The sequence below is a fragment of the Equus quagga genome, chromosome 2, assembly GCF_021613505.1.
Source record: "Equus quagga isolate Etosha38 chromosome 2, UCLA_HA_Equagga_1.0, whole genome shotgun sequence".
Classification (NCBI taxonomy): domain Eukaryota; kingdom Metazoa; phylum Chordata; class Mammalia; order Perissodactyla; family Equidae; genus Equus; species Equus quagga.
This window is the reverse complement of record NC_060268.1, coordinates 69,304,607-69,330,870: the sequence shown is the minus strand read 5'-3', so window position 1 is coordinate 69,330,870 and position 26,264 is coordinate 69,304,607. Positions and strand designations below refer to the sequence as shown.

Here is a 26,264-nt window from a genome sequence, read left to right as displayed (position 1 = left end):
TTCAGGGGAAGAGTGGCCACTCAAGTCCAGCTTATCTGACTCAATAAGTATGCTCTGCTTGCTGAGTTGGAGAGTTAAAGGCCTTCCTAACGTGACAGGTGTAGGGGAGAACACTTAGTTCCCACACCTCACACTCTTCACTTTTTTGAGTGTTCTTTCTGCCCTACCACCCCCCATATTTGCCTTCCCCATGACAGAAATTACTTTAGTGATATTGATGAGCACCCGATTTTCACTTGACCACACTTAGAGGTCATAGCTTATGCATGGCCTGGCTTCTTTTTGTCCCTCAGGACTTGCCTACAAGCTTCTAGGTTACCTTGTGCAGAAATCACTCATGCAGGAATTGAGACTCTGAAAGTAGTGTCCAACCCCAGGAGAAGTGGGTTTGCTGGAGTGAGGAACCCCTCACATAGAACTACATCGAGCTACTGTAGGCCTTAATGGAGAGGTTGCAGTCTGAGAACAGAGCCAGGGGTGGTCCCCCCAGCAAGAGGACTGGCACATTATCATGGCTTCACCAGCACTATATATGATCCAGATGAACTAATGAGTGCACTTTAAGAGCACATCTGTACTTTAAAGTACATGTTCATGCTCAGTGAAGGATGGACTTTCAACTGCTCAGTAATTACTCAGTAATGGCCCAGACTGCATGCAGAGACTAGAATGGGGCTGTTGCCCTGGGTCAGCATAGGGCATCCTTCCCCTCAGGAATCACTGTTCCCCCACAACACCACTACTCCCCACCCAAGAGCCTATATCTTGCCCTGGGAAGAATACAACCTCTCTTCAGAAACTCTGGGGTCTTGTGTCTGAAATTTAGGGTTAAGGTCGGTTAGCTGCTCCAGTTACATGGCCCAGATGTGTAAGAACAAACAGTAATAGCAGTCATTTGACCACTAAGATATTCTAGTGGGAGGAAAAGTTAGTATGAAAAAGAAATTTTTTCTGTACTAGGATAACCTTGTTCAAGTAGCAAGCATTTATTTGCAGTGAGATACGAATAAAGGGGTAAAGACCTTTTAATTTAAAAATGAAATTAAACACTTTCTAAACCCTAACCATGTATCATGTTGACGTTTGCAAACATCTACTGTAGTTGCCTTTTATTTTCCCTCAAAAGAATATTTTAATAAGTTTATAAGTAATTTGGTTTATTTTAAGGTATGTTTTTCTGTCTGCTTGTGTATCGTACCTCACATGTGGGGCTTACTTGATGAAAGGATAAAGTGTTAAACAGTTGGAAATTTGTGATGTTCATACAGTGGACACCTGCCTTAGGGCAGGAGCATCTTTGTAGCAATAATTGATGGAATGGTGTCACACACACTGTGCCTCTTGCATTAAGGTCAGCTCCCAAATTTGACATAAGAGAGAGTGTGTCTCTGTTGTGTTTTGTGTCTGTTTACACATGCTCAAAGACGTATCTTGATCAGAGTCCTAGGACAGTAGAAGTGGAAAGGGACCTCAGTAATCATCCAGTCAGCTGATTTCCAACCCAAGATTCTCAACTATTTTTGATGTTTTAGGAAGCCCACATTTGATTACAGAGAGACTGGACTAAGACATAATGTTTATTTGCTTTTAGCTAGAATTATATTAAGATAGTGACTATCTCATGCAGCTCAGAAGTTCTGAAGCAGTTATATATGTCTTTGATTAATACAAAGGAAGAGAAGTTAATCAGTCCTTAAAAATGCAGTCTGTGAAAGAACTAGTTAAAGATTATGCAAATATTAAAAATACTGCTCAAGTTGCGGCCTCCCATTTGTTACTACATGAACAGCACAAGTGAGGTGCATTCTTTTTAAGTTGTCTGTGTCCCAGAGAGATGTAATTTGGGGAAGTTACTCAACAAGTTATTGGCACGGCTAAGTCAGGCTCCTGATTCTATTCTTTCTGTGATTACTCTGCCTTCCCAGCTCATCAGGTACTAAAGCTGGATGGTTCACCACTACTCCTGTACCCTAAATAAGCTGTAGTAAAAAGGATCACATCTTTGACAGATTATAGGAATGTAGACAGTACCCATCAAACTGTTTTCTCAGTTGAAATCAGAATGAGTGTAACATAGATGAATATTATAGTAATTCTGACAGAAGATTGGACAAAGTGGTTTAGTGAATATACACCTTGGTGCCACCCTCTGTCTTTTAAAAATCAAATATTTAAAGATATAACAACATTTAAAAATACAGTTATACAAACAGTAATAATAGGGGACCTGAACACCCCACTCACATCAATAGATAGATCTTCCAGACAGAAAATCAACAAGGAAACAGTGGAATTAAATGAAAAGCTATACCAGTTGGACTTAATAGACACATATAAAACACTCCATTCAAAAACAACAGAATACACATTCTTCTCAAGTGCACAAGGAACATTCTCAAGGATAAACCATACATTGAGAAACAAGGCAAGCCTCGATAAATTTAAGAAGATTGAAATAATAACAAGCATCTTTTCCAATCACAATGCTATAAAAGCTAGAAATTAATTACAAGAAAAAAGCAGAGAAAGGGACAAAGATGTGTAGACTAAACAACGTGCTATTTGAACGAGCAATGGATCATGGAAGAAATTAAAGGAGAAATCAAAAAATATCTGGAGACAAATGAAAATGATAACATACCATACCAACTCATATAGGATACAGCAAAAGTGGTCCTTAGAGGGAAATTCATCACAATACAGGCTCACCTTAGCAAATAAGAAAAATCCCAAATAAGCAATCTCAAACTACAGCTAACTGAATTAGAAAAAGAAGAACAAAGCCCAAAGTCACAGAAGGGAAGTAATAATAGAAATCAGAGCAGAAATAAATGCTATTGAAACAAAAAAAGGCAGCAGAAGGGATCAATGAAACAAAGAGCTGGTTCTTTGAAAAGATGAACAAAATTGACAAACCCCTAGCCAGACTTACAAAGAAAAAAAGAGAGAAAGCTCAGATAAACAAAAGTAGAAATGAAAGAGGAGAAATAACGACAGATTACCACAGAAATACAACGGCTTATAAGAGAATACTATGAAAAGCTATATGCCAGAAAAATGGATAATCTAGAGGAAATGGATAAATTCTTAGACTCTTACAATCTCCCAAAGCTGAATCAAGAAGAAACAGATAATCTGAATAGATCAATCACAAGGAAAGAGATTGAAACAACAATCAAAAGCATCCCAAAGAGTAAAAGCACAGGACCAGATGGCTTCCCTGGGGAATTCTACCAAACTTTCAGAGAGGATTTAATACCTATCCTTCTCAAGCTGTTCCAAAACATTAGGGAAGACGTAATGCTTCCTAACACATTCTACGAGGCCAACATCACTCTGATGCCAAAGCCTGACAAGGACAACACAAAAAAGGAAAACTACAGGCCACTGTCACTGATGAACACAGATGCAAAAATCCTCAACAAAACATTGGCAACCCGAATACAGCAATACATCCAAAAGATCATACATCATGATCAAATGGGATTTACACCAGGGGCACAGGGATGGTTCAACATCCACAAATCAATTGATGAGATACACCACATTAACAAAATGAGGAATAAAAACCATATGACCATCTCAATAGATGCAGAGAAAGCATTTGACAAGAACCAACAGCCATTTATGATACAAACTCTTAACAAACTGAGGATAGAAGGAAATTACCTCAACGTAATAAAAGCCATATATGACAAACCCACAGCTAACATCATACTCAATAGGGAAAAACTGAACGCCACCCCTCTGAGAACACGAACAAGACAAGGATGCCCACTATCACCACTCTTATTCAACGTAGTACTGGAGGTTTTGGCCAGAGCAATTAGGCAAGAGAAAGGAATAAAAGGAATCCAAATAGGGAGTGAAGAAGTAAAAGTCTCCCTGTTTGCAGACAACGTGATCTTATATATAGAAAACCCTAAAGAATCCATCAGAACACTATTAGAAATAATTAACAACTACAGTAAAGTTGTGGGCTACAAAATCAACTTAAAAAAATCAGTTGCATTTCTATACTCTAATAACAAACTTACAGAAAGAGAACTCAAGAATACAATTCCATTTACAATTGCAACTAAAAGAATAAAGTACCTAGGAATAAATTTAACCAAGGAGGTGAAGGACTTATAGAATGAAAACTATAAGACATTACTGAAAGAAATTGATAATGACATAAAGAGATGGAAAGAGATTCCACACACACGGATTGGAAGGAGAAACATAGTTAGAATGTCCATACTACCCAAAGCAATCTACAGATTCAATGCAATTCCAATCAGAATCCCAGTGACATTCTCCATGGACACAGAACAAGGAATCCTAAAATTCATATGGGGCAACAAAAGACCCTGAATTGCTAAAGCAATCCCAAGAACAAAGAACAAAGCTGGAGACATCACAATCCCTGACTTCAAAATGTACTGCAAAGCCGTAGTGATCAAAACAGCATGGTACTGGTACAAAAACCGGTGCACAGATCAATGGAACAGAACTGAAAGCCCAGAAATAAAACTGCACATCTCCGGACAGCTGATCTTCAACAAAGGTGCCAAGAACATACAATGGAGAAAAGATAGTCTCTTCAGTAAATGGTGTTGGGAAATCTGGACAGCCACATGCAAAAGAATGAAAGTAGACCATTATCTCACACCATACACAAAAATAAACTCAAAATGGCGCAAACACTTGAAGATAAGTCCTGAAACCGTAAAACTCCTGGAAGATAATATAGGTAATATACTCTTTGACATCGAACTTAAAAGGATCTTTGTTTTGATCCTAGTTTCTTTTGCCTTGCAGAAGCGCTTTAGTGTAATGAACTCCCACTTCTTTCTTTTTTCTTTTGTTTCCCTTGTCTGAGAAGACATGGTATTCGAAAAGAGACAACCCACCAATTGGGAGAAAATATTTGCAAATCATATATCCGACAAGGGGTTAATCTCCATACTATATAAGGAACTCACACAACTGAACAAGAGAAAAACAGCCCGATCAAAAAATGGGCAGAGGATATGAACAGACATTTTTCCAAAGGAGATAGACAGATGGCCAATAAACACATGAAAAGGTGTTCAACGTCACTAATCATCCAGGAAATACAAAGCAAAACTACGCTAAGATGCCACCTGACTCCTGTTAAAATGGCTATAATCAGTAAGTCTGAAAATAACAAATGTTGGAGAGGGTGTGGAGAGAAGGGAACCCTCATCCACTGCTGGTGGGAATGCAAACTGGTGCAGCCACTATGGAAAACGGTATGGAGATTCTTCAAAAAACTGAAAGTAGAATGACCATATGACCCAGCTATCCCACTACTGGGTACCTACCCAAAGAACTTGAAATCAACAATCTAAAGTAACATATGCACCCCTAAGTTCACTGCAGCCCTATTCACAATAGCCAAGACATGGAAACTATCCACGTGGTCATCGACTGATGACTGGATAAAGAAGATGTGGGATATATATATACAATGGACTACTACTCAGTCATAAAAAAAGCTAAAATCCTACCTTTTGCAACAACATGGAAGGACCCGGAGGGAATTATGCTAAGCAAAATAAGCCAGACTGAGAAAGACAAACATCAGATGATTTCACTCATATGTGGAATACGAACAAACACATGGCAAAGAAAACAGTTCAGCGGTTACCAGGGGAAGAGGGGTGGGGAGTGGGCACAGGAGGTGAAGAGGAGCACCTCTGTTGTGATAGTCCAGAAATAATATAAAACTGAAATCTCACACTGAAGTAAACTATTATGAACTCAATAAAAAAATAAAAATAAAATAGTTAAGATGACAAATTTTATGTATATCTCACCACAAAAAAATTTTTTTGAAGTGGAGTATACTAAAAATTTTTCTGTATGTATATTATACCTCAATAATTTGACTTAAAATAAAAAAACAAAATATAATTGGAAAGTTTTGAGGTCATTGAAAACTTTTAGATATAGTGAATAAAATCCATGGATGAAAAATTAAGTAACTTACTTTATATTTGTTGTGCTCTTATTCAATAAGTTAGAAGTCTACTTTATCAAATCATGAGATATTCATTATGATTATATGAGTCAATTCTCAGCTTATCTCACTTATAAAATTATTTCCATCTCCTATTAGTAACATATAAATTTAAATTTGTGATTGTAAATGTTAGATTTCAACTTAAAAAAAAGAAGAGTAAGAAATCCACACCCTAATTCATATCCTTTGTAGCTCAAACTATTAATCTCCCATATATTCTATTTAGTATTTTAAAATTATCATACTGGGTCTACTGTGGGAATATAAAAGTTAACTATTTAGTCAACCTGTTAGTAAAAGAGAGCTTTAAAACAAAAAAGCTTAAGTCCTTATGTATGTAGTAAATAAATGTAATAAAACAAGTAAATTACTACATCTCCTACAAAAACTGTTAAAAGTTCCTCTCATGTCCTATAAAAGATTTAAATGTAAAAGATTATAATGACAGATTAGTAAGATTAATGAATAATAGTCACTTTGTCAAAAAGGTGCCGTGTTTACCAATTATTCTTTTATTAACAAATTTATTTATATATGGGTATTCGCCCATAGATACTGTTTCCTTTTTTCGTGAGGACGATTGGTCCTGAGCGAACATCTGTTGCCAATGTTTCTCTCTTTTTTTTTCTTCCTCCCTAAAGCTCTAGTACATAGCTGTATATCCTAGTTGTAAGCCATTCTAGTTCTTCTACATGGGATGCCATCACAGCATGGCTTGATGAGCGGTGTGCTGCTCTTCACCCAGGATCCAAATGGGCGAACCTCAGGCCGCCGAAGCAAAGCATGTAAATTTAATCACTGGGCCACGGGGCCAGCCCGCAGATGCTTCTAACACCATTGCAATTAAAGTAAAATTAGAGTTTTGACTCTAAGTGGTATTATTTTAATAGATGGTAGATTATAATAATTCAAATCTCTAGAAGTAAAATTAACTTTCTACCTGCCTATTACTCTATCTCATGAAAACAGCTGAAACACATTTAAAAAGTATTTTGATATAGTCTGACTTAAAATATAGGCTATACAACATATGTTTAATTCCTCTAGAGGGGCCCCTCAGGAGGCCCTCAAAAAGATGGGCCTCTTAGGAGCCCCTCAAAAAGATGGGCAGAATAATCCAGAATATCTGAGTTTGGAGCATAGTGTAGTTTAGGTCTCTACCAATCCAGAGAAATATGCCATATATATTAAAAGATGTGTGGTCAGAGACAATAAATGATGGTTTCAATATGAGACTCAAATCCAAAGTCACAAGAATAAACATTTTAAGTCACAGGCATTGATTTGTATTGAGGTGTTTCACTTCTGGGAATGGGCAGCCTGCTTCACAGCTACTAGCAGAGATTTATTTAACAATGGTTAATGATTTTCCTAGAAGCCACCTAGTCAAACATCTGACAGTTTAATCATATAAAAGCTTTTCCATCCCACTATATAGTTATTTTTAAAGAGCATATAACTGTGGGCAAGGAACCACTAAAGTATGTAAGAAAAAGATTTGGGTTGGCTACAGTTTTTCAGATTATTAGAAGAATACTCTTAAATTATCAACAGTAAATAACTGTGATAAAATATTCCTTGCGCCCTAGAGCTCTCTTAATATGTCCTTATAAATTCATGCTCTTCTTCCTTACAGAGCATTTAAAGCACAGACTGTATTCAACCATATTAATATGTACATAGTTCGAAAACTGCTTTCATTACATGGACTCATTTGATAGAACAATCAAATCTCATATTCTTTCAACTATACCACAATGCTAATTAAAACTGCAGCTTGTATGCAATACAACTATCAGATTTAAACCAGTCACTCTAATATCCTATTTTAGAGCTTAACCAAATTACAACCAGAGATTGCTGTGTCTCCCACACAAGACAGTGATGACAGGGACTATGTCTTTTTCATTTAAGCATCCCCAGTGTCTAGTACAAGGTACATGCTTAATAAATATTTGTTGACTGGATGGAGAGACAAAGTCTTGGCTCAAGTTTATTCTTATGCTTTGTTCCCTTTTTGCTTTGACATATACTATCTAGTCCATCTCTCCCCTAATCCAAATCCCTGTTGGCATGGAATGAGAATTTTCACCAGGATCTTCTTGGCAGGCAGAATCTTTAATTTAGAGAAGCAGAATTCTAGATATGTCTGAACTGGTCTGGCTAAAAATATGTTTTAAGGTTGCTGGTGTTGGAGTGGTATTTTTTCTTTAATGCAGCAACAACATTTTCCCCATTGGCACTGCTGTTTTCATAGCTCGATAAAGAAACCTGCCATCCAACTGTGAAATCTGACTGGTTTGGGGCCAATTCATTTAGAGGTTACAAGGAGGTAGTGCATGCATTTTTTTCAAGCTAGAAGTTAAACCTATTAAAAGTTTTATTACCTTTTATATCAAACTTCCATCTGAATGGATAAAAGCAGGAGTGTCAGAGGCATCTGTGACTTCATGAAAGACTGAGTTCATAATTCAAACTGTACATTGTTATGCATGAATTAATGTGTCATATTCTGAAATGTATGTTCACAGAGTAATTACACAGGACTTCCAGATACAGACCATGGAGCAAGATAAAACCAAGTGTTTGCTCTATACACTGTATTTTTGACAATTACTGAGGAATTAAGATGCTCCAACCCAAAATGTATCAGCTACACTTTAGTAACAACCCAAGAAGAGGGGCCTTGCTGACGTATGAGGGTGGGAATGTTCGGGGACTAGAGTGAAGCAGATAAAGAACCAGGGATCAGAACCTCATAAAATTTGTTAGATGCTCAGAACCTCATTATGTTGTTTTTGCCCCACAATTTCGATCCATAGACTGTCAGAGTTGAAAGGGACCTTAGAGATCATCATCCAACACCTGCATTTGGTAGACAAAGAACTGAAGTACAGACAGGATGTGTCATGTGGTAAGCTAGCATGGAGCGGGGACTCAGGTTTAGGTCTTTTTCTATGACAAAGCATTGCGTCTCCTACCAATGGTGTATTTTCAGGCAGTGAATAGTAGCTTATATTTCTTTCAGTTCCTACATCTGTGTTAATGTGAACGGTTCAACTACACACACTGTACTACATGGAAACATACAGTGAAACTCAAATTTTAGAATACAAAACGTTTTTCTCTTAGCATCATTACTGTTGTGTAGTCACCTTGCTGTCTTTCATCCCAGCTAAATGTTGGATGGCTCCAGATATTCCTACAGCAATGTAAAGTTCCTGAAACAAAAGAGACCATATAATTAACATGTGTTTATATTATATTATATAATACCTTCCAAAGTATTTGCTATTAGTAATTCAAGTCGTAGGCAAAAGCTATTTTAAATAAAATAGATGCAATGGATATTACTTAAATTATACTTTCCTCCTTCCCTGATCTCCCTAACCTACAGTCCTCTTTTTCCTCTGAATTCCTATAGTAGTGGTGGTATAATAATAAATACATGGATAATGAGAATTGTTGAGCATTAACTATGTGTCAACCACTGTGCAAAGCATTTTACATCAATTGTTGGACTTTATCTCACAGGTTCCTGTGAGGTAGCACTTTTTGTCTATGCTGCTCATTTGGATATCATACTTCAACTCACCACAGTATATACCCATTCACAATATACACACATTGTATATTAACATACAACACTTATACTCACATGTATTAGAATATATTTTGACTTAGTTGTTTGCCTTCTCATAAAAGGATATTTGTTAAAACGGTAATTAGGATATATTTATTAAACTTTGTATTTAGAAAAACCAAAAATACAAATCAGTCTCAAGAGATTCTAAGTACATACACACACACACACACACACACACACACACACACAATATCCCTAAGTAAAAAACAACAAACTTCTTGAAAGCATAGGCTGAACCTTTTAATTTCCAGCATCTAACAAAACGGCCCCCACACTGTAGTTTCTAAATAAATTTTGGTGATATTTGCACTTCTTCCTACCTCTCTGCCCCCAATAATTACCAAGGGAATGACAACTGACTGCTTCTCTCTGTCCCCTTATCTAAAAATCTTCAAGTATCCATGTTTGAAAATTAAAACTATCATCATGAAAAACCAATTAATAAGTGCCTAATTAGAAGAGCTTAACTGCTTCATTCCGTCTACTAAGTATAATTAAAGCTTCAACTGAAAAGTTTTTCCCACATGTAAACTGAACTAACAAGTCCTGGCTTGGGTAGAGGGTGCACCTACCATGTAACCAAAACTGACACTACAAATTTGTCGCAACTGACAAAAAAGTCTCCCCTCAATATCAATAACATGGACGGCATTGAAGGTGGCTCTGCCACATTCAGTTTTACTACAGGGCAGATACTTCAAAGTCAATGAGAAAGTCAGATGGTCCCACCTTGTTTCTGCACTGCTCATGATCTAATTTAACCACTGCTCACTCCAAAATAAGAGAGCATTTCAACTAGGATCTGGGAATAATGTCGTTGCCACCTAATACTATGATTTTTCATAACACCTAAGTGTGTTAGGCTGTATACAAGTCAATTTCCCCCTCTCTCGGTTTTCCCAATTGTAAACAGCGGAGGCATAGCCCTGGCATTGGAGCTTTTTAAAAAAGCTCCCCAGGATACTCTAATGTGCAGTGAGAGCTGAGAACCACTAGAATAGATGATCCCTGCAGCCTGAAACCTGTAACTCTATCCAGCACATTGATGGTATATCCCTGGGCCTTATCTTTAAAGGCATAAAGTGTCCACCTGCTTCTAGAGCACAAGATACCACTGTGTACCCTGGAAAAGGAAACAACCTAGTCCCCAAAGTAAGTTAATCATCTGAAAATGAGCTGGGCTTGTTTTCCAATTCAACTTGCTCTATAGTTATCATCAAAAGCTTGAAGATAAGTAAGAGCAATTTGGCCTAAAGAGACTGTGTCTTAGGGTGGAAAAGTATACTGTGGAAAGTAAAACGTATGGGTGAGGATAAAAAGCAATCCCTGCTCCATGATACTATCTTAAACCTATCCAATGCGTCAATTATGACCATACAGAGTTGGACAATGCAATGAGGCCTTGTCATTATACTGTCTCATCAGACATGGACATTCATACAAGTGATAAACAGGCTTTTCTTTGAAAAAGCACCACTATTTTCTATTGGAGATTTACAGGTAACTTCAATTGATAATTTTAACATCATTTGTTTATTCTTTTTTTTTTTTTTTTTTTTTTTGAGGAAGATTAGCCCTGAGCTAACTGCTGCCAATCCTCCTCTTTTCGCTGGGGAAGACTGGCCCTGAGCTAACATGCAGGCCCATCTTCTTCTACTTTATATGTGGGGCACCTACCACAGCATGGCTTGCCAAGTGGTGCCATGTCCACACAGGGAACAGTCGAACCCTGGGCTGCTGAAGCGGACTGTGCGCATGTAACTGCTGCGCCACCAGGCCGACCCCCATTTCAGTTTATTCTGACTAGTATTTCTTTCATAAAAAGATATTCCTTAAATTGTTAATCCAAATGTACTTACTAAATCTCACATTCAGGAAAACCAGGTGAACAGTGGTAAAGATTTTTAAAGCAAGTTATTCAGATAGACCGAAACCGACTCACTAACTTCTCTTCTAAGTATATTTTCAGTCAGCATTGGAAAGGATCAATAGTTCTGTAAATGAGTCCTTCTGACATATATGTCTACATTAAAATTCAACAAGTCTCCACTTGCATCATAAAAATGCTAATAAAAATGTTGATTCACTCTGGAAATAGACATTTATATAAATGAAATTTACTTTAAACCCCCCAAGAGATGAACAGCCTTGACTTCAACCTTAAATGTCACTAAGTCACACAGACTGGGCCAAAGCAGATAGTTCCAGGCCCTTTCCTGCCTTTCTGACCAGAATAAATAGTCCCAGTACGTCCACATGACCAGCAGGACCTTATTTTACTGTCTTGCAAACACAGTTCTCTGAATAAATAAAAAAACATTGAAATAATAGCCCAGAACAAGTCCTGGTATTTTGGCTGCTGTTCTGAGGTCTGATAGCTCTCTCAGGCAGGAAGAGAGGCTTTTTCTTCTTTTTTAAAAAACATATACACACAATTAGACTAATATCATAGGATGCTTCCTCATGGTTTAGAAAGCATTTTTGTATTTCAATAATAATAATTACTATGTACAAAATTCTCCACAGATGCTAATTTATGGAGCACTTAAGACATTGCCTCACAACGAACAAGGCAATCCCTGCCCTGAGGCACTTTCCTTCTAAATCAGATAGAAAGCAAGAAAGATCATTTGGAGAGAAAAGGACAGGCAATGTTGGAGGCAACAGCAATTAAGAGTTCAAAAAGAGGTGGGATTAAAGAAAGTAACAGACACAGAAAGAAGGAGGGGTAGTCCTGGAGATAAAATCCTAGCAGCCTGAACAAAGCTATAAGAACAAGAGACTAGATCAACCTACACAGCTGGTAGCAGTTTGGAATCAGGAATGGGGACTGGTGGGAAGAAGTCAAGCAACAGGGTGGTAAAACGACCAAAGGTTATTCTGAAATATAAAGAAGGAATAGCACTTACTTCAATATAAACAAGGACCAGTAGAACAAAGTACAAATCCCTCTTCTTTTGCCAAAATCTAAAAAAAGACTCTAGCTATAGACTCATCCAAGGAACTCAGGGGCAGAGGTCTAAACTACTTTACAATGGGCTGAGATGGAATCAGGAATAGGGCTTGGAAACTGATGCATCCAGTGCGGTTTAACAGAGGTTTGCAAGAGGAGTCTATTACTGCAGTTAAGAACCTAGGCTCTGAAGTGTCACTGCCTAGGGTTAAATGCCAGCTCAGACTTGTACAGTTGTGACTGTGGGCCAGTTATCTATGTTACCTATGCCTCAGCTTGCTCATCTGAAAAACCGGGCTTAGAAGAAACCTTAAATCATAGGGTTACTGCGAGGCCTCAGTCCTTAGCACAGTATGTTTTCCCAAAGACAGTGGTGTGCCACTCATGAGCTGAAATTTACTCAAATATTGATTCTCTCAGCCCACTGGGTGACCAGATGGGCTCCTGGCACGGTCTTAGGGCTACCAGGTACAGCTGAGCAGGCTGTACACTGAACAACTCTGGAGGGAGGCATCATTCATATCACAGTCATTATAGATCTGCATTTTTATTACAATAATTTTCCAACAGGTGGCAGTAAAGTAACTTGAGAAAGAGGTACTTTTTTCCTAATTCATACAAAAGAGTTATATGGACTAGAAGGAGTGCAGGACAGTCAGAAGCTCCCGTGGTACAAATACCGTAATCTTCTAAGTGTGCCATAGCAGTAAAAAGTTGAGAGGCATTGGTTAACTATGATTTTTCTGATGTTGATGTTGTTGTACCTTAAAGGTAATATAAAGACAACTAATTCTTTGTCCATGTTCTCAAGAAGCTACAGCCTAACAACAGGGTAAGATCATAAAAATCTGTAATCCAATATAGGAAAAAAATCAAAGTGTGATAGAGCTCTAATCTCTCGTGCAACCCCTCACTTTCTGTACCTGCCACGGGGAAGTGGAAAGGCTTTTAGAAGCAGGAAGCAGATCAGGGGACGATATTCCTCTGTAGTCATCTCTACCCTCCGCCAAACAGGAGCCCACTTTTGCAGCCCACCCCATCTGTTCCTGCTCCCTTAGTCCCTCAGACAGAACAAGCTTTTAAAAGCAGGTTTTATTGGTCCTAGCTTGATGACAAACCTGCATGTCTAAGAAACAGAAAGATGACTGGAATGAAATCTTAATTCTTTTACAGAAATCTAACCAATCTGTGGAATCAACATGACCAGAGTATTCTCTGGTGGATGATTTGGGTTTTGGCTGCCTTTTTCAGAAGGAAGTATGTACTAACATCACTCCTGCTTTACCCAAACCTTGTGCAAGAAACCTGGAATTCCAAGAGGTACTATCTGAGTCCTGCTCTCCAGAGGATTTCAGTGCTGAATCTAAGGACAAGGTTCCCTCTTACTCACGCATTGTGACTTTTGCCTAACACTGTTGTGAAATCAAAAAGAAATATAAAATAAAAATATATTGTGAGCCACATATTTAATTTTAAATTTTCTATTAGCCACATTAAATAAAGTAAAAACAAACAGGCGAAACTAACTTGGATAATATAATTTCAATTCAGACTAGCCACATTTCAAGTGCCCAACAGCCATGTGTGGCTTAGTGGTTACAGTGTTGGACAGCACAGATCCAAAATAATTTTAGGACAAGCTAAAGAAGAGCCTTCTTACAAGCTCTATAAGGGTACTGTGGAGCATGGTCTGATAGTAGATCTGGAGATAGAATATTAGTCTCATGTGTCTGTTTTGCTTATATTGGCTCACAAGATCAATGATAGGTTGTTTTAAACTCTGTGGGAAGAGAACCAAAAAGGAAAGTCCACAGTGTGAAAAAGCTGAAGACCAGCATGAGAGGCAGCAAGATTAAATAAGAGAGCAGCCAACAGAGAGTCACAAATAGATGACAAAAATCCATCAAATTTCAGGTAGTGTGGACCAAAAGGAAAATCAAAAGCAGATGAAAACTATTGGTTTAATATAGCAAATTTATGCTCTGAAAAGAAACTATCAAATTTTGTTCTCTAGTAAGTTATATATATTTTTAAAACTCTAGAAGAACCCAAAAAATCTATCTTTAAAAACTCACTTCTCAAAAAAGATTATTTAACTCATCTGAGTTAAAAAAAATTAGAGAGGAAATTAAAAAATACTTGGAACACCAAAAAAAGGCAGAGGATATGAGAACCTGTGAGATGTAGCTAAAGTGGTACTTAGAAAAATATTTATAACCTTAAAAATATATTAGGAAATAAGATGCTAGAAAATTAATGACTTAGATCTCAAAAAGTTGAAAGTGAGCAAGTACAAGAAATTACTACATTTATTTAATCACTATTATAACTAAATAAATAAGATCAGAGAGAGATGGATTCAGATCCTGACTCTTCCACTTACCACCTGTGTTTTCAGGTAAGTTACTTTTAACCTCTCAAAGGCTCACTCTTCTCATATGTAAAATGGAGATAAACACCTACAGTTAATAGGATTGTTGTGATTATTAAATAACATATGAAGTGCTCAAAATATGTTAGATATTACTATTAATACTATTATTATTATTGTTAAATGATCATTAAATCTTTAAACTAGAAGGCATAAGACAACCAAGTATCATAAAAGTTTAAACTTGAGCAGTTTAAACTATTACTATAGTTCAGTAATAGTAACTATTACTATATCAAGGAAAGTTGTTATTAACTGATACAATTCTTCTGGGATAATGTACTGGGAAAATTTCTTTTCACTGATACTTGGTAATTTCCTTTTTGCATTTAGTGCTAGCTATAAAGTTAGAATTTCTGCCCAACTTCCTAGACAGTGCTGGCTGGCCTAGGATGCTGGAGTGAATTTCTTTACAAAATTCTAACACAATATTCGTACAGGGATATATATCCCAGATACAAGTACCAAGACATCAAATGGGTCATATAAAAATATATATATATATATATATATATATATGAAGTTGAAATTACATGAGTTTATGATATAAACTCACACATTCACTTTTTTCTGGAATTGGAACAGTTTTCTGCTTGCAGCAACTTCAGATCTGCTTTTCTTTAAACAAAGTAGAAAGGAAAGATTTAAACATTTACTCTTTTGTTTATATGAAATGTGAATATGAGCAGAGTGGTTAAACCTGGAGCTTTCAGAGCAGAAAAACCAAGCCAATATTGCTCCATCTCTTTAAAAATCAGGTTTAAAATTTCTTTTCTATCAACCATCTCCCTTTCTAGATAGAGTTGGGGAAGGAACATAAAAAACTACATTTCTTCAAAGATAAAAATTTTAGGGGCCAGCCCCATGGCTGCATGGTTAAGTTTGCACGTTCTGCTTCGTCGGCCCAGGGTTTCGCTGGTTCAGATCCTGGGCGCCAACATGGCACCACTCATCAAGCCATACTGAGGCAGCATTCCACATGCCACAACTAGAAGGACCCACAACTAAAAAATTTATACAACTATGTACCGGGGGCTTTGGGGAGAAAAAGGAAAAATAAAATCTTAAAAACAAATTTCTTTAAGAGGGGCTGGCCCCGTGGCCGAGTGGTTAAGTTCACATGCTCTGCTTCGGTGGCCCAGGGTTTTGCCAGTTCGGATCCTGGGCGCAGACATGGCACCACTCGTCAGGCTATGCTGAGGTGGCGTCCCACATAGCACAACCAGAAGGACCTACAACTAGAATATATAACTATGTACTGGGGGGCTTTGGGGAGAAGGAGAAGAAGAAAAAAAAAAGATTGGTAACAGAGGTTAGCTCAGATGCCAATCTTTAAAAAAAAATTTTTTTTAAGAAATTTAAAAATTTATAAGTAGTTCTAACTAGAGTTCAGAGATGCAATGTTATGTGCTCAAAAACAAAACCCCTATGACTGCCTCAGGACAACAGTTCTACAAAAAAGCAAATGCTCTCTCAACCTTCTTTACTCAGAAGGCTACAGAGGCATAACCTTAAACAGCAACTGTTACAGCTAAAACAGAATACACATACACAGGCCAAATGCCAGGTGAGGAGTTAAATGGAATTAATCACAGCAAATAATGAATGTCTCTTTGAGAAGTAGATTAACCAAACTATATTTTCTAACTACTGCAAGTCTCCTGTGCATTAATATTGCTATATATCTTTCTGCTGCTCATTTAAAAGGCCAAACTGTTTCCTCTCTTTGTCAAATTGTGTTTAAGTCTCTGCTCTTTTTGGAAGAGGCCCCAAAATGCAAAGCATAACTGTGGCTCTTTCGCAACCAGCTATCTGTATATGAAATTCTCAGGCAGGATTATGGCTAAACTGAGTTTTCATGAATGGAGGACTTTACCCATACTCTTGGTTTGAAGCTCAAAGTATGTCCTACCCATCAGACAATGATCTTATACTAGGACTAGCTCAGGTTATCAGGATTCAAGATGGCATATTAATCATCACAGTTAGATGAATTGTATATATGCTAGTAATCATGCTGTACTTGATATACACTATCTCACTTAACTATGACAATAACTCTAAGGGGTAAGAAGTTATTCCCATTTTAGAGAAGAGAAAGCACAGGCTCGGGTAGGCTTGGTGAGTTGTCCAAGGTTATACACACCTAGTAAAAGGCAGGCTTCTTAACCCAAGTCCACTGATTTCAAATTCAGTACTTTTTCTACTACACCACAAATAACTCAGTATTGTGACAGTACTGGTAATATGCTTTAACTGAAGTCACTAGTCTATTAAAACTTCAGTAAATATATTTATCTTAGAGAAAAATCACTAAAACGAGATGAGATGAACAGCTAACTTAAGTTTATGTATTAAAAAATATCAATTTTAGCTAGCATAGTTTTTATCCCACGTTACTAGAAGTATCAGTTGGTCCATTAGCTCTGGGTTCCTTATCCTGAATAGGGACATAAGCTACACTCTTTAGATTTCTCTCTCTACCACCCACTTGCATGTCACAGCCGGAGTACCTCTAACGCAGGCCCTCCACACACATGTACTAGCTACAAGGCCATCAAAGAGACTGACTCACAGAAGAGGTAAGATTCGGAAATTATTTCGTTTGTTCTTGATGTATGTTTGTTTTAATTTATGTAACCTGTACTGACAGATAACACTTTTGGATACAAACTTTGACCTGGCTTTCAATGAAGTCAATATCTTGTTTCAAATAACTATTAATGGGAAAGATGTAGAAGCAAAGCCAGGAAACTCACTTAGAAGAAAAAGCAGCAGTCCTCATCTAGCCTTTGAAGGTTTCTCACATGAATGGACATTCCATGGCTCAGTAGATGGACTTGGTGCTTATTGGGCAGAGAATATGAAGCTTGGACTTTTTAGTCAAAGATTCTTTGAAACCCTAAATTCATTAGACATCCAACTCATTAGATATTAGTTCCTCAATATTCTTTCTACTGGCCCACCTTTTTTGCCAGGAGAAGCCAAATGTCTTCTTCACAACCAGCCTAGTTATAATATGCCCAAAGCAGATGGCAATTTATATCAGTAGCATATGCTTCATTACGTATTTCACTATTTTTGTTCAAAATGTAAATTTAATAACTCAGTTGCTCAAATATAAAGTTAAAGATTTTTTTTTAAAAAACAAGGACATTAACTAATATACTGTGACTTGCAATGCAAATGTTAAAATGTAAACCAGAAAAAGTGAAATTTCAGCTCTTGACCTTTTAGTAGTACTTTTTAATTGCAGGTTTTGATTACATAGATGCATAGGACCTGAAATAAGTTTTTTCTTAGGAAAATATTTTTACAATAAAATATAATTTTTTTACTATTTTGCAATTAAATGCTTAGTATTTACCCAATTAGCTTCTATACTAACTCACAGATTTTCCACCGTGGAAAAATATTCCTCAAGTATACCTGGAATGATAGAAAGCCAAGTATATCATATACTTTGCTAAAATTACTCAGATTAATTTACATTGAAATAGTTGGGTATACGACATTAAAATAGATATATGATCAGTCTATTACAAAGCTTTGCATTTTAGCAGGTCAAATAAAAAGTTTCACTGTCAAATTTTTTATCAGTAAGGTTCTTTAATTGATCCAAATAGTTAGAACACGCTAAATTACACATAGCTATGTAGAATTTTGGAGCAGTAAGGAACCTCTAAGATTATCTATGCAACTCTTTATCAATAAAAAAATCAAGGTCCCAGGAAACAGAGCTGGCACTAGAACCTGACTTCCAAGTACTATTCTTTTCACTCACCAGGTGCCTCTTTCCCAAAATTAATACGAGTTAGGCCATTGTTTACGCACAGCCTTTCTTGATGTTTAATCTAAAATTAAGATAACTTCCAGGCCAAGGAGTTCATGAGAGCTACAAAGTAACCATTGGAAAACAGTTCTGAGGTTCCTCAAAAAGCTAAACATAGAATTACCACATGACCCCGCAATCCTACTGCTAGGTATATACGTAAAAGAATTGAAAACACGGACTCAGATACTTGTATGTGAATGTTTGTAGCGGCATTATTCACAAGAGCCAAAAGGTGAAAACAAAGCAACACAAGTATCTATTAACAGATAAATAGATAAACAAACTGTTTATGGAATATTATTGGAATATTTTTTCAGCCATAAAATGCAATGAAGTTCTGATACACGCAACAACATGGATAAAATCTGAAAACATGCTAAATGAAATAAGACAGTCACAAAAGGACAAATATTGTGTGAGTTCACTTTTATGAAATATCCAGCATAGGCAAAATCACAGAGGCAAAGTAGATTAGCGAATTACCAGGGGCTGGGGTGGGAGGGAATGAGAGTTATTGCTTAATGGATATAGAGTTTCTTAGTTTAGGGTGATGAAAAATTTGAGATATAGATAATGGTGACAGTTGCACAATATTGTGAATATAATTAATGCCACTGAATTATACACTTAAAAATGGTTAAAATGACAAATTTTGCTAGATTTTACCACAATAAAAATTCATTAGAAAGTTATCACCTCGACAGAAACCTTCACCCAATTCTCCATCTTCAAAAATTTAATTCTAAAATCTTGTGGTTTTGACAATTACAAAAGCATAACATTAAAAAAGTAACAATAATAGGGAAAACCAGGTACAGGATTTATGGGAATTCTCTGTACTATCTTTGCAATTTTTGTGTAAAAATCTAAAACTGTTCTAAAAAATCAAGTTTATTTTTTAAAAAAAGCAACCAGAGTTGTGAAGTTCAGCCCAAGTTACACAAAGACTCCTTGAAGCACCTTCCAAAGTTACAAAAATTTGAGTAGGTATTGTGGAATATGGAAATACTGCCAAAAATAACATGGAAAGCAAGGCAGAAAATAATGCCTGTAAGAAAATAATAAATTTGCCATTCATCCAACCTAACTAGAGACCCTCTAAATAATCTCACTTTAAGGAAATGGAATACATCCCCCTGCCCCAAATGCAATTTCCCAAATTCCTTTTTGGACTGTTTGGTTAATGTTAATATATAATAATATTAAATCAAGTTATTAAAATGTTCTTTTGTACCAGATCTTAGTACTTATATCTTCGGCCCTAAGTGAAGATAAGGATTGAATTACCTATGCTAAGTGATCAATTATCCACTGAATAAACATTTCCTTTTAGTACAGTGTCTTACGTTCTCTGACATTCACATGCATGTTTACCATATCTAAAACTATACATGAGAAAATAAATTAGCTTTTATATAAAAGAGCCAAAAATGCGGTTAGAATAAGAATAGAAATTTAGAATAGTCTTATTCCTTTCAAGTTACCACACCAAGATAGCTACAACAAAGATTTGCTGTCTACTCTTATTGATTTTCATGCCAGCTGTTAAATTAGACTATCTACAAGACATGTCAATTTATCATATCAGTGGCATGCTTTTAAACAGTTATATATGTAAAAGAATTCAATAGACTCTCTCCAAAACTTAAAAATTTCAACTTTATATGTAAAATGGTAATAGATAAAAAACCACTGATATTGGTCCTCTGGAATAAATGCTTTAGCAAAATCAGTCTGATAAAAATTAGCTAAGAAATAAATCAAAGATAATTAGAATTCAAAGATACAGTCAGAACTAATTTTTAGCCAATAAGTTTTTACCTATTGCACGACCAAACAATTTATAATTCAAACCACAGTTTATAAATTCTACAACTTCTCCTTTGTCATTTTAAGCTTCACTGTAAGGGCTTTGATCATCCAGGCCACGTAATTACCTTTAAGAAGCATGCTCAGGGTGTTTTCTGGACTACAGGTCCATACAGCATTTCTCTTTGTCCTCTTGGGAATAGAACATCAATTGCTTTCAGCTAATGCACTCACATATGAATATTTTAGTACAATTTAATGCTTCTATACCAACCCCAAAGGAACAGAGCATCAATTTGTGAACACAGTTCTCTTGGAGTTAAAAGCCAAGCTGGATAATGCAGTATGAAAGGGGTTGTCAATCTTTAGCTTTTTAGCAAGTTGGAAAAGCAGTTCATAAATTCAGTCCCAGCTGTATACAAATAACTCTATAAAGTTTGTTCCCACACAGACTTTTCAACATTAGTGAATTTTCAAAAGAGGACCAAAGAAACAAAATTTCTTGTCTTGGTAAATTCTCCCAAAACTGCTTCTTCATCTAATAACTCTTCACCTTGTCTCAGAATTATAAATAGACTACTAATCTGTTAGTAAAATACCAAAATAGAGACAAGGTAATCTACTTCCATCAAGAAATTGCGCTAAGTATAAAAACACATTTCCCTGACAGTAGGTAACAGATTGTTTCATGATTACAATAGGTTTATATAAGTGTGAATAGTCAGGAAGGCAAAGTCACTAACCAAGCTTCTTAAAAGGCCATCCAGAAAAAAGTGCAAAATGAGAACTACCACTAAATACGCCAAGGCTTAAAAAGCCATACAAATTAAATTCTAGTCATAGCATAAATCTGACACTCTAATAAGCTTAACAAATATTAATTAATGTGCTTAAGAAAATCCAATGAGACTATCACACAGTTAAATAAATAAGAATTCAATACCTGTTCATGATTTGAAAACAAAAAATCTCTTAGCAAAAGAGGATTTGTTATAGTAACTGTAAAAATGGCTAACACATAACACTTACACTTTATGCCAGGCACAGTTTTAAGTGTTTTACATATATTAACTCATTAAGTCTTTACAACTACCAAATGAAGTACAGATTATTATTATCACTATTATACAGCTGACCAAACTGTGGTACAGAGAAGTTAAGTGATTTGTCCAAGGTCACACAGCAAGCAAGTGGTAATGCTAAGAGCTGAATTCAGGCAACTTGGCTAGAAAGTCTGGACTCGACCATTTTTAACCATTATACAACACTGTCTATTGTAGGAAACTTCTTTAATCTGATAAAGGATATCTACCAAAAACACATAGCAAACATCATACCTAAAATAAGGAATAAGGATGTTTATCATCACCATTTCTATTTAACAATGTCCAGGGAGCCATAGCTGACATGGTAAGAAAAGAAAATTAAACAAAATTTCATTATTCTCAGAAAATATGACTGTGTATATACAACACCCAAGAGAATCTACAGATAAATAAGATATATATATATATATATATATATATATATATATATATATAGTATTCTTCTTTATCTATATACCTTTATAAGAAAAGTATAAAACTATCTAAACAAATAGAGAAATAAAATCATGGTCAGGGATAGAAGACTAAATATTGCAAAGATGTCAACTCTCTCCAAATTAATCTATATATCCAATGTTCCTCACTTGAAGAATTTTTGCTATCTGAATATTTATTACAACTTGTACATTTTTTAACCCAGAAGTCACTATTGAAAAAGAAAAACACAACTATAATGAATTTGCATAAGTGCACATTTAAGGTGCTTATGAATCTGAGAGACTGTCCTGTCCACTCAGCAGTTGTATCTCAGCTATTTTCCTGACAGGATCATATTTTATGTTTACATTGTATAACCACAACGGGAACACAAAGAGACATCCATTTTGAGATTTTTTTCATTTCATTGGTTAATCTAAGGCTTTGGACAATGATCCACAGCATCTATTTCTGGAGTCTCAGAAGCCCAAAAGAAAACATCTCTTGAGATACAAATGTGAGCCCCTTCACCAGTTCCCTCCCACAAATCCCGACCCACCACTAAACAGTAGTGTTTCTTCCATCCCTCACCACCAAATCTCACCTAGGCAAGGCTTCAATCAGTAAATTATCATTTTTAAATGGCCGTGGTTATTAACTAAGAATGATCTGCATGCATCATGCATCTTTAGCATATTTTCTCATTGTTTATTCACATCACGGTACATGATTGGAGCCGTTAGAAGAAATATCTGATACTTTCCAGTATGACTGCATTCTGTCCAGAAGCATACCAACTAATGAGTATAGTAAGTGTGAAATGACTAAGTAACTAGTGTTTTAAATGCTTTATATTATGCAGAAAATCTTGGTGGATTCTCTTTTTTTTGCTCAAGGAAGATTGTCCCTGACCTGACACCCGTAGCCAATCTTCCTCTGGTTTGTATGCAGGATGCCACCACAGCATGGCTTGATAAGTGGTGTGTAGGTCTGCACCTGGGATCCGACCCTGCGAGCCCTGGGCTGCCGAAATGGAGTGTGTGAACTTAAACACTATGCCACTGGGCTGGCCCCTGGTGGATTCTTCTAGATGTTTACAGAAGACTTTATAATTGGAGGGAAATTACTTAAGGTTTTTGATGGATTGGGAACTATTTATTAATTCTCTCTTTTAAAATAATAAAATATAGACTTAGGTTCTCTTAAGCTTCAGTATCTACGCAATTTCAGGAATGGACTATATTTGGATAAGATATAACTACATTTCTAATCAAAAGCCCAACTGTGGAGCTTCACAAACTAATTCTAAAACTGCAGAGAAGGGCAGAGAGCCAAGAATAGCTAAGACAATTTTGGAGAAGAATGGGGGAGGAGGTATTGTGTAACTAAATAACTTTATTATAATAAAGCTTTAAGTGTAGTACTGATACAATGCTAAACATTTGACCAATAGGACAGAACAGATAGCCTAGAAATAGACTTGAGCAAATATGTTAACTTGCTATGTAAGTGACGACACGGTAGATCAGTGGGGAAGAAAAGGAATGTGTAATAAATCATTAGCCATATGAGGAAAAAACTGAATACCTACTTCACTCCAAACATAAAAATCAAATCAAACAGACTATAAGCCAAAATGTGAAAAGCAAAACTTTAAAACTCTTAGAAGACAATGCAAGTGAATACTGTTATGACACTGTCTTAGGGAAGATTTCTTAAACAAAACACAAAATATCTATTGAAAAGGAAAAAAATAAGTTCAACTACATTAAAATTAAAAGCTTCTGTTTATCAAAAGATATGATTAAAAAAGTGGAAAAGACAGACATAAACAGAGAAAATGCATGCAACACACATAATCAACAAAAGATTACTATCCAGAATATATAAAAGAACTTCCAAAAATAAAAAAAAAACCACGAATGGACATTTAGCATATGAAAAGATAACTCGCTAGTAATCAGGAAAAAGCAAATAAAAAACAGTGAGATTTCATAACCATCAAACTAGCAAAACTTCTTTTCAAATTGTGTTAAAATATACATAATATAAAATTTACCATTTTAATCATTGTTAAGTATAGCTCTGTGGCATTAAGTATATTCGCCTTGTTGTGCAACCTTCACCACGATCTACCTCTGGAACTGCAAAACTTCAAAAAACTGAAAATACCAAACTTCAGAAAGGATGGGAGTAAAGGTAACTTTCATAAACTGTTGGTAACCGTAAATAATCACTTCGGAAAACAATTTGTCAATATCTGGTAAAGCTAAACATTTTCTATAACTAAGCAATTTCACTCAGGCATACTTTTCTAGGGAAACACTAATATACAAGAAGACATATAAGAATCTTCATAGCAACTTTACTTGTAATAGCAAGAAATTTATAGACTACCTAAATAAACATCCATTAATAGGAAAATGGGTAAAGTGTGACATGTTTATATAATAGAATACCATACACATCGATGAAACACAAATGAAAAAATGCTACCTGCATTAAAATGGATGAATCTCACAAACATAAGACTGACTAAAAAAAGGATAAAGAATACATACAGTGAACAAAGTGGGTATAGAGGGAATATATGTCAACATAATAAAAGCCATATAGGACAAGCCCACAGCTGATATCATACTCAAGGGTGAAAAGCTGAAAGCTTTTCCTCTAAGATCAGGAACAAGACAAGGACACTCACTCTCACCACTTTTATTCAACATAGAATTGAAAGTCCCAGCCAGAGCAATTAGGCAAGAAAAACAAATAAAAGGCATCCAAATTGGAAAGGAAGACATAAAACTCTATTTGCAGATCACATGATATTATACATAGAAAACCCTAAAGACTCCACAAAAAAACTGTTAGGATTAATAAATGATTCAGTAAAGTTGCGAGATATAAAATCGATATATAGAAATCTGTTGCGTTTCTATATCCTAGCAACTATCAGAAAGAGAAATTAAGAAAAATCCCATCTACAGTTGCATCAAAAACAATAAAATACTGAGGAATAAATTTAACAAAGGAAATGAAAGACCTGTACACCAAAAACTATCAGACACTGATGAAAGAAACTGAAGAATACACAAATAAAAAGATATTCTGTGCTCAAGGATTGGAATAATTAACATTGTTAAAATGTCCATACTAAAAGCAATCTATAGATTCAATGCAATCCCTATTAAAATTCTGATAGCATTTTTCACAGAATAGAACAAATCTAAAATTTGTATGAAACCACAAAAGACCCCATATAGCCAAAGCAATCTTGAGAAAGAAGAACAAAGCTGTGAAGGCTTCTTGATTTCAAACTATATTACAAAGCTATAGTAATCAAAACAGTAGAGTACCGGCATAAAAAGAGACACATAGATCAATGGAACAGAATAGAGAGCGTAGAAATAAACCCATGCATATGTGGTCAATTAATTTATGACAAAGGAGCCAAGAATATACAATGGGGAAAGGATAGTCTCTTCAATAAATGGTATTGAGAAAACTGGACAGCACATGTAAAAGAATGAAACTGGACCACTATCTTACACCATAAATAAAAATTAATTCAAAATGTACTAAAGGCTTGAATATAAGACCTGAAACCATAAACTCCTAGAAGAAAACATAGGTGGTAAACTCCTTGACACTGGTCTTGGTGATGATTTTTTGGACTTGACAACAAAAGCAAAAATAAACAAGTGGGACTACATCAAACTAAAAAATAGGCAGAGGATCTAAATAGACATTTTTCCAAGACATACAGATGGTCAACAGGTACATGCTCAACATCACTAATCATCTGGAAAATGCAAACCAAAACCACAAGGAGATATCACCTCACACTTGTTAGAATGGCTATTATCAAAGAGAGAAGAGATAATAAATGCTGGTGAGGATGTGAAGAAAAGGGAACCCTTGTGCACTCTTGGTGGGAATGTAAACTGGTGCAGCCAGTATGGAAAACAGTATGGCAGGTCCTCAAAAAATTAAAAATAGGGGCTGGCCCAGTGGCACAGTGGTTAAGTTTGCGCATTCT

The 26,264-nt window shown here is 35.9% G+C and overlaps 1 protein-coding gene across 1 annotated transcript in view; it reads right to left on the bottom strand.

Moving 5' to 3' along the window:
* Positions 1-9,123: 9,123 nt before the first annotated feature.
* Positions 9,124-26,264, bottom strand: part of ETFA (electron transfer flavoprotein subunit alpha) — a 76,247-nt gene continuing 59,106 nt past the window's right edge. Inside the window, exon 10 of the mRNA XM_046650770.1 lies at positions 9,124-9,252. Coding sequence (XP_046506726.1) covers positions 9,169-9,252 — 84 coding nt within the window. The 3' untranslated portion in view covers positions 9,124-9,168. The remainder of the gene's footprint in view (positions 9,253-26,264) is intronic.